Here is a 10,445-nt window from a genome sequence, read left to right as displayed (position 1 = left end):
ACACATGCACACCGAGGAGATGCCAGCCTTGGTAGTGAGTATGCACGGCAGCTGTGGTGACTAAATAATCCATATGGCTCTAAAGAGAAGTTATGGTTTACTGGGTCTAGAGTCATAGCCACAGTGGTGGAATTCAGACACCAGAACCAAACCTCAATATAAATGTTTCATCCAAACTCTGTCCTATCTAACCACACCCTGGTAGCAGGGCAGAGTTTTGCAATTCTACTTCTAGCAATGGTTTACAACAGGTAAAAAAGTTCCACATTGGAGGAAATCTTAAATTTTTCATAGGCCCAGAGAAGTTCTGTCTTTCTTGCAATCCACCATTCCAATCACAGTATTCATTCATGGAATCTCCCAACAAAATACACAAGATCACATAGTGGCTTTACAGACAGAAATATCGGAGGCCTGCCTTAAATCACCAAAGTCAGCAAAATCAGAATCAAGGACAAAACTCAACCTCCAACATGAAAATCAAATAATGTGGTGATCTTACACAACAGATATATGCTGACATGTAAATGCTACAGGTGTGTGAAGTGCAGAGCATAACCACTTATGCTAACTGTTTCAGCTTTTAGGTACCGAAGCCATAGTCTTAATGCTCATTTAATATAGTTTCCCGAAGCCCAAGTCAACTATTTATTCTTTCTTTCCCTCATAAAGGAAAGATTCTTGTGAAGTTCAGTTTAGTGAAGACTGCTGCACGAGCGCGCACACACATTTACACTCTGAAAAGAAGTGATAACAGTTACTAGCCATGTTGCTGAAATTAGGCTTTAGAAAAAAGACTAGATGACACAAAATTCTTAGTATACTTTCATATAGAGAGAGTACAATAAACACTTCTTTGTATCTCCAATTAGGTCAATTAATATTCAGAAAAATTCTGTAACACCACGTTTCAATAATCATAAGAGGGGAGAAAAATACACTGATGTTCTAGAAGCTTCTCTAGACCTTTCAATCAATTTTATTTATATGCAAAACCAAGAGAAACTAAAAAAAAAAAAAAAAAAACCCCAAACCCCCCCCCCCCCAAAAAAAAAAAACAAAGCTCCTCCTGATGCTAAAGCTCTCAATTTACTGACAGGCAAATGGCTTCATGCTGCCACTTAATCTCATTTCTTGCATAATGCCCTCTAATTAGCATATCAAAGTGAATTAATACTTCTAGGGCATTAGCAATGGGGAAATCTGCTCCAGGCTCACAATAGCAGTTAAGAGAGAGCCAAGAAATCCTCAAAAACACCACAAACCACTTTGCATTGCAAAACTGTTCAATTTATTTATCCTCTCTCTCTAAACACTTTTACCGCACACTGTTTTACTACTGTTCACCAAACAAAATGATAATTGCCAAAGTTACCAGCATCTGTAATGCCTGTTTAGAATCTTAATTTAGATTATGTTGCAGATAATTTCTATATGCAACCATTTGTTCTATTATAAATGTTAATATAGAGACAGTGGAAATGTTGACATTCTCAATTAGTTAATTTGAATTTGAAATAAAATTTTATGGGATTTTAAAATTTATGAATTTTTTTAATGTAAAAAGCCACCTGCTGGACTCTGATGCCTAAGAAATGTGCTTTGAAAACTGATGTATCACATAAAACAAAACAAACACACAAAAAAAATCATTTTGCCATAACATATGTTGAGTCTCCCAAATAATGGTTTAAACATCATGAGGAATCATCAGCCTTAAAAGGCTTACAATGTATACCAAGTCCTCATTAATATGATCACACAAAAAGGGTTAGTGTTCAAAATAGCGTAACATTTTTAAAGCAAACTGAAGAAAAAAAAGAAGTACAAAACTTTTAACAATTATTTTTATCCATACTTAATTTTAATTGTTTTCAGTCCTAATCAGCTACTATCATATAGTCAGTCCAAAAAAAAAAAAAAAATACTATGCCAATTCAACTTAAAACGTTCTATCACACCAATTTTTTGCTAGACATACACTCAAATTTAGTACCAAAGCAAACTACTGTTACCGTCAAAACTACAAACATATTATACTTATGGACTACGTCTACAAAAAAATAAAGAAGAGATTCTGGTTACTATTCTACCTACAACAGCAATAATTAGAATTAAGTTTGAAGATTATTGAAATTTGTTTTCTAACATGTTCTGTGTCTGATGGCATAAAAACGATAGTTTTTCAGTGACCTGTTCAAGCATTACTTATTCATTTATGTGCTAAGTATAACAACACTATCACCTAGCTGTGATAGCAATTTGTTTAATTAGCTTCTATAACTTTGTAAAAAAAATCTGAGAGCCAGGTCTGGAAAACTTCGGCCAACTTACACTACACAGTGATGTAAATTATTTACTCTCTTCATACTTAAAGACTCAAATGGCCTATGAAGTAGAGCAATGCTTGAAAAGGTCAACATGGAAAGGGTGGTGTGCGAGCTTTGTTAGTCAGTTACTACCTAAATCATGCTGATCACACTGATAAATGGCTAAAACACAAGCCTGCTGAGAAAACAAATAAAACATTATTCTCACAGTGTCAATATTGAAATAATAAATACCTAAAGATGTCCACATGTACATGAATAGAGGAAAAAGAGTCTAAAATCTTTATTTAACTTGATGTGTTTGTGCTGACATTTTAAGTATTTATTCTGAATAGATACCTCAATGGTATGAGTATAAAATAAAGTGGTGACTGATTTAGGGTGTGGTTCATGAAATGTGGTTTCAATTCTTTATAACCATACTTCATATAACAGAACTTCATCCTGTACAATGCCACCATAAAGTATCAAAATATAAATAATCAAAATGAAATGTTAAACTTAAATCTGTCTTGTAAATAGCCTTTTACAAAATTTATAAATTGAAATCTAAAAATACAAATGAAATTAATTAAAAGGGAAAGAATCACAGCATGAAAGATGTACACAGATACATTTTATGAGAGCCGATGAAACAATATGCTCTTTGGGGAAAATCAGGGCTTCCTTTGCCACCGTATTAATACACTCCTGATTAGGAATAAAATTATGTAAATTAATAAAGTAACACAGTAAAGTCCCAAGTAAAAGACCAAAACTACACAAATCTGTAATAAAATGAACTCTACTAAAACTAAGGCATGAAAGAATTACTTGTACAGATCAAGTTAGTATTGACAAGAAGGTTCAATATATTTTTATAGGGAAGAAGAAAAAAGAGTTGGAAGATATTCCCATATTTTTAAGATAATACAATACTTGATCATGAAGTTCTAAACCAGTATGGTAGTTGGATTTTTTTCTAGGTTTTCTACGAATATATTGCATGTGTTATCTTAAAAGGAAGAGAGAGGAAAAGTAAGTTAGAAAAACAACAGTCTTTTACATCTTCCCTCAATACCTCCTTAAAAGCTATGGTGAGTTATACATACAAATCTATAAAAATAGATAAAATTCAATAAAAATATTCTTAAATTACTTTAAGAAAAGATTGGTGATAAAGTGATAATTAATGACATTTCTAAGATATACTGATTTTATATTTTTTTCCTGTTTAGTCATTTAATATTTCCAATGTAAACAAGACATAACGTGTCAAAAATTGATATGAAATTTAAAATGTTAACAGTCCATTAAAATTGGCTTCCAAATAATCCTAAAAGGGTGGGAGTTACAGACAAAACAAGATTGGCCAAGTGTTGCTAACTGCTGAAAGTGGGTGATTAGTTCATGGGGGTTCGAGTTTCTCTTCTCTCTACATGTTTTTTATGTTTCCACTTGTCCATAATAAAAAGTTTTTTACAACTGGAAAATAAGTTCATTAAAATACAAGAATGAATCATGTATGGAATAGTGCATTTGCTTTTAAAAGTCTGGAACAGATAATGATAATTATATTGGAAATACTGCAAAAGTAACTTAAAAGAACATATGCAATATATACAATAACATTTATTCTCATATATAAGTTTTCACCTTTCCTATTAAATTTTCACTTCATGGAATATTTGGTTTTTATACATTGGGAATTAAAGAATTATAGGGCACTGTGCAATGAAAAATGAACACATTTTATACTGAATCATTAAAAAAAAAAGAAAACAGAAAAAAGAAGATTCCAATAAGTCTCGAAGCCTGTAGGGTCAGAATTAAATGGAGAGGTATTCACTGAGTTCCCTGCTCTGTCCTTGAAACCTAGCCACACTGATAACACTAAAGATAAAAGGTTTAATCACATATACATCATATCCTAAAGGCATATAAAAACTCACATAACAAGCTACATTCTTAAATCCAGTTTTGATATCTAAAATTCTTATGACTCCTTCTGGGGGAGGAGGGTCCTTCAAAAGTAAAGCATTTTTAATAGTCATTTTCTTCTTCTCCTTAAACATAAAAAATACTTCAACCAGCCCAACCAGCCAAGCAGGCCTTTCTCTTCCCCTGCGGACACCTCCTGCAGTAGAGAAGTTCATTAAGTTTTATGATCTTCCCAAGTCAGTCCTGCTTATAAGCCTCACAAAGGCCACAAATCTGGCAAACCATCATGTATGCCATTAGACATTACTAGTAAATGAACGCTATTTAGGGTTTGTGGTGGCAATAAATCAGAGTTTGGTTGGCAGCTATCAACATAGAATATTTTAACCTACCATTTAGAAAGGAAAAGGTTGTGATGTTGTTTTTTTTTTTTAGTAGAATTTTTTTTTCACAGTATGCTTCAGTTATATACTAAAATGTTGGATTTTCATTAAAATTTCTTAAAAATACATTTCTTTCTCAAAAAGAACCATTTTGTTCATTTGAACTCTCATAATTAAAGGTTTGGGAAAGAAGGCAGATTTGTGAGGATGGAATATTTTCACAAAGAAAAGTACTTCAATAATCAAGATTAAGGTGGCCAAAAAGATGTGAGGGAATGCACCAAAAGAAGTATGTAGATGAGGAGACCTCAGAGCATCAGGAATATTTAAGAAGAGATCGATGGTAAAATATGGCTAAAAAGTAATTAAGAGGAAAATCTCAACATATATCTATAACTCTCTCACTAGTTGCTTAGTTTAAAATAGACAAATATGTTGATTTTAAAGTCTATGACTTTTCAGTTGCTTTCAAAATGCATAAATATCACAATTCAACTAGTGATGACGTTTCTACCCCAAAATAATTGTATGATGAATTTTACAAAAGAATACATTTTCAAGAAAAAGCAAGCATCTCATAGTAAAAGTATACTTTCCCTACCTCTGAACAAGAAAATAATATAATTGTGGTAGATTACCCATTTATCTGTCAGAAAGGAAAAATACCTTTTCATATGTGGTAGGAGAGAAAAAAGATGTTTCCAACTAAATCCCTCACGTGCATCAGAACTGGCTGTGTTCACTGCCTGATCAGAAACCTCAAAACCTACTGGCAGATCTATAAATACATGGAATTTTTTTAAAGAAATGATTTTGTCTTATTTTAGGAGAAGCACAACTGAAATGACATTATCCACCGAAGTGACAGTTCCCCCCCACCTCCCCACCAGACAACCACCCCCTACCCCTCCATTATGCAGAATAGAGTCATCACATAATGTTCCGGTTTCTGTTACAAATGACTAGGTAAACTTTCTCCAGATTACACAGAATTAATCTCTGGATACTGTATCATTAGATTAAATAAAATAATCTACAGAAAAAACATTATGCAATACACATATATTCTATAATGCTTATTTTATAAGTTCATGATGTTTCCAAAGCCTATCTGTGGGAAGAGATGTGGGGAGGAAGGGGGGAGGCCTGAAATTTGCTGCCCTGCTTTCTTTGCTTTGGTAACACTAATGTCTACACAGATGTTTTATTTCAAATCAAGGATACTGGGTTCGGCGTCCCTGTCTCCTTCTAAGACTACTTTTGGAGGGTGAGGTGGAGCGATGGGTAGTAAGGGAGAAAGGAGAGGAGAGAAAGAGCTTCACCCCCATCAATCATTCGGTACTTAAATCCCAGCCCTCTCGAGCTTAGAGAGGCAGGCAGGAAGATGCCTCTGCCCAGACAGCCGCCTTTACTCTTTGTTGGCTGTTGGCTTTTTACAAAAGAGATAACGTGCAAACTTGAATATGCCGGCCAAAGCATAAAAAGAGGATCTAATTTACAAGTTATCACTGAAAGCCTCAGAAACAATTTTCAAAAGACAAAAATTTCCTTTGTCAGCTACCTCTTGCTTCTTAAATAGCAAGAGCCCTACCAAAGCTCTCTCTGCCAGTAATCCCAGACTCTGAAAAGACTTGTTTCTTTTTCGTAACTCACCTTTGACATGAGGCTGACTATACTTTCCTTTCAGAATGGTGTAACTAAGTCTTGTGCAAATAAGCAACTAGAGGACTTATGCCTCCTAATTGAATTCTGCCTGCTGCTAAATGTCTAAACAAGAAAAGCAGTTTGCTGGGTTTGGTTCTCAAGCTGGCTAGGCCAAAACTTTAAAAAGGCCAAAAAAAAAAAAAAAAAGATACATACATACATACACACAAATAACGAGAAGGGGGTGATAGGGGAAGAATATCAATCCCCTCTCCCTAGTAATATAATGCCCTGTGAGTTGAATCAATCTTAATATTCACAACATAGTCAATACCCCAGTGCTTAGCTGTCAGCAGAAACTGAAGTGGAGCCCTGATAGCAAGAAAATCCTTGGACATTAAGCAACATAATTTACTGAGAATTGTACACTTTCAGGCTTCTAAACTAAAAATCTTCAAGATTTAATGTTTGGTGTCTTATTTTATAGTCAGATAAAAATTATCTACCATTTTAAATCACATTGCTTGCTAAAAGATGGCTAAAAATCAACACACAGTAAAAGTTAGGAATTTAAAATGCCTGTGGTTTTCAAAATGTAAAATATACCTTAAAAGGGATCACTCAACATTTACAAACCATGAATACTATGTGAATGAAAAGGAGGAAAACTATCTTTAAGGATCTCAATATTTTCTGTTACTTATGGTCTTAGCATATATTTTAAAAGGTGGCAAAAACCCATCATCTTCTCTTGATTACTTTTAGAATCAGAATAGCATTGCAGAGTGAAAAATCTGTTTAAACGGAGGGCAACTCTCCTACCAACAAACAAGTATATTTTGTGTGCTATTATTTGTACACTTGATTTAAACACAATGACATTTAATCTTTTAAACAGCATCATTTGGATATTGCTATATCCTGAACTTTTAACTTTCTCTTCTTTGCCTGAAGTTAAAAAACAGCAACTTTATAAACCATAGAGCCAACACAAACACACACACACACACACGCACACACACACACACACACACACACACACACACACACCCCCAACAGTAAAGCTTGTTTAATGCACTTATTTGCCATATACAGGGCAGATAATGCCAAATTGGAACTAAAACATCTAGATTAAATTTCCAATTCCATTTGAGTCACTACTACCACCTCAAGACTAAAATACCCTTAATTTTAAAAAGTCTAACAAGAAAATTAAATTGAAGTGAATTGCCAGAAATTTGTTTAACGTGTTCTTGTAGCTTTTATTTCAGCACTTCTGCAAAACCTGTCTTCTCCTGCATTCCCTGCCTTGGACACTTCAAAAATTGTTTAATCTGCAACTGTGAACCTTTTTCTACTTTACAAAATATATTAAACATATTTACAGCGTAATGACTTCAAGCATAAAATTTAATGAAAGTACTAATAGATGTAGTACATTGAACATGCCTAAACACATCATTACCCTTTCTGGGTCCTTAAAAGTAGCCTTCCCAACTAAAACACTAATTCAAACATCCTACTGGAGTCCGTTCAATTGAGTCTATTCTTCTATTTGTGGAGCTGAAGCTTAGGGCTGTCTAAGTAAAACAAAGTTCGGGCGATGCTTCTCCCGGGGACTCGGTCCCTGGCATCCAGTCTCCCGTTGCTCCTTTTAAAAACTGACACACAAACGAGGCGAAAGGAGCGGGAGAGGGCGGCTGGTGCTCTGGGCCCCCTCCCAGCCCGCAGCCAGGGGCGGCCGCCTGGGGACAGCGACCCAGCCCCGTCCGCATCTACACTTCATTTTATACCAGGAGCGGAATTGAGAAATCGACTCCAGATTTATTGCAGTTTTTTCTCAAGACCAGGAGGTGGGAAGCAGAGAATGATCAAAGATGGCGGTGCCCAAAAGCAGCAGCTCTCAACTGGAGAGTGGAAGGAGTAGCTCTGACCCCACCTCGGGGGTCTCCAGGCCCACTGTGGGGCGCAGCCTCTTACCTGTTTTCTCTTTGATCTCACACAGGACGCTGAAGAGCGCGGGTTTCATTCTGTGACAGTTCAGGGCATGTTTCCTAAAAAACAAATAGCAAAACACAAAGGTATTAGCATCACCTATGGAATAATATGGCGCCTTCCTTTAAGTTAGACCCAAGATTTAATTCCGGCCCTCTATTTTGGAAGGCTCCTTGGAACCACGGCAAGTCAACAGAAACTCAAGTTGACTAGTTAGCGACAGCCCGCAAGCTCCGGCGGCTAAAGCTCCAGCCCGAACGAGGCGCGACCCATCTGCCCGGCAGGCAGCAGCCTCGGCGACCGCAGGGCGCGAACCCGCGCGGGGAGCCTGGATACCCCGGCAGACGGCGGCGACCCGGGGGAGGGGACGGCGCGGCTGGGCTCCCGCGTCAGCCCTCCACAGGAGGAGCAGGAGCGGCGCGGGCGCCCGGCCGACTGCGGCCAGCGGGCGGTGACAGCTCGGCAAAGTTTGCGAGGCGGCCCTCCCTTCCCCGAGAACTTGGCCGCCCGCACCCGGACCCGCCAGGGAACCGCCCATCGCCCCGCGCCCGCCCGGCTGGGGCGGCCGCCCGCACAGCGAGGGCGTCCCGCGGCCAGTGGAGCCCTGCACCGCGACTCCCGGCCGGAGGAGAAAGTTGCACTTCCCGCAAGTGCGGCCCCAGGCCCTCTTGGGGCGGCGTGCACGGGGTCCAGGCGGGAGGTTTGAATCCGTGGGAGGGGGCCGGGCTGCCAGAGGGCCAGGCGAGGGAGGGCGAGAAAACCACAAAATCCGCGTGGCACCAAGTCCGTCCCAAGCCCCGAGAGCAACTTTGCCGACTCCCGCCCGCGTCGACGGGTGAGGGCAAGTCCCCCCGAGGCCCGGGCGGGCGGGCGATTTGCGGAGAAAGTTCCCTGCCCGGGGCTGAGGCCCCTGCCCCGGGCGCCACCCCGGGCCGCGACTCGGCCGCGGGCCCGGCTCCCGCACACACACAAAAGATGCTTAATGAGACGACACCAACTTTGCTTGCGCCTCGTCCAAGCTCTGGTCGGTGATGGTCATGATCTGGTGGAGGATGTCGCCGATGTCCTGCTTCCTGCCGTCGCCGTCCGCCCCTTCGTGGCCGTGCGGGGGAGGCGGCAGGGCCATGCCCCCCTGCACCGAGTGGCCGGCCAGGTTCACCCCGGCCAGAGTCTGCAGCATCCTGGATTGATCGTCCATCCCGCCGCGCGCGGGCGGGAGCGGGCGGCGGCGGCGGCTGAGGCGAAGGCTGAGGCGGCGGCGGCGGCGGCGGCGACGAGGGAGGAGAAGAAAAGAGGGGGAGGGGGAGGGGGAGGCGGCCGCGCGCTCCCCGCCCGCGCGGGGAGGGGGCGGCCCGGCCGGCGGGGCCCGCGGCTGAGGCGGTGCGGACGGGCGCCCGGCTCCGGCTTCCGCCCCCGCCGAAGCTCAGGAGAAGCGCCGGGCGGAAGCGCCGGGCTCCGCGGCGGTGGCGGAGGCGGAGGCAGCGGCGCCCGCTGCCCTCACGCGGCCGCCGCGCCGCCTCCTCGCCGCCGCGCGCCCCGCCGGGCGGCCCCGCGCAACTTGCTCCTCAGCGCCGGCCGAGTTGCCGGGACGCCCGCCGCCCCCCGCGCCAGCCTGCGCACTCCCCTCCCTCGGCCGCCGCCGCCGCCGCCGCCTCGGCCGGGCGGGATCCGAGCCCCGGCGGCCCCGGGGGAGGGAGCGGCGGCGGCAGGCGGCGGCGGAGGAGGAGGCCGGCGGGCGGGCCGAGAGGAGCGAAAGGGGCGGAGGAGGAAAGTTTGGGAGCAGGCGGGCCGGCGCAGCGGGGCGCGGAGCCCGATGGAGGGCCCCGGCGGGCCGCGCGCCGGGCGGACAGCAGATTGATGGGGCGGGAGAAGTCGCCGCCGCCACTGCCTGAGCCGCGCACCCTGCCAGCAGCCGCCGCGGACCGGGCTCGAAGGCCGTTCGGCTGAGGGATTGACAGGCTGCCAGTGCCACTCACTCACTGCGGCCCCGGCGCCCGGGGGGAGGGGCGGGGGCGAGAGGGAGGGTGGGGAGCGCTCCGCACGCTCCGCCCCCGAGGGCGGCGCGCGCGCTCATTGGGCTCTGCACCTCCCGCCGCCGCCGCTGGTGCCGCCCCCGAATTACGGCCCGCCCCTCTGGCCTCTGATCCCCAGCGCCCGAGAGCGCGGCACTGTG

At 43.1% G+C, this 10,445-nt stretch overlaps 1 protein-coding gene across 3 annotated transcripts in view; it reads right to left on the bottom strand.

The window, feature by feature from the left end:
* Positions 1-9,547, bottom strand: part of PBX3 (PBX homeobox 3) — a 222,155-nt gene extending 212,608 nt beyond the window's left edge. Inside the window, exons 1-2 of one of the 3 annotated variants that reach the window (XM_025934614.2) lie at positions 9,271-9,547; positions 8,258-8,331 (exon numbers count right to left, since the gene is read on the bottom strand). In XM_025934614.2, the coding sequence (XP_025790399.1) occupies positions 8,258-8,331; positions 9,271-9,470 (274 nt within the window). In that variant the 5' untranslated portion in view covers positions 9,471-9,547. Of the gene's footprint in view, positions 1-8,257; positions 8,332-8,608; positions 8,666-9,270 lie in introns of those variants that run through there. The other 2 variants (XM_086684032.1, XM_086684031.1) reach the window with 2 other exon arrangements.
* Between the last annotated feature and the right edge of the window lie 898 nt (positions 9,548-10,445).

Source organism: Puma concolor, chromosome D4 (assembly GCF_028749965.1).
Source record: "Puma concolor isolate L17-30 chromosome D4, mPumCon1.1.hap2, whole genome shotgun sequence".
In the NCBI taxonomy this organism is placed as follows: domain Eukaryota; kingdom Metazoa; phylum Chordata; class Mammalia; order Carnivora; family Felidae; genus Puma; species Puma concolor.
This window is presented reverse-complemented; position numbering and strand designations above follow the sequence as displayed.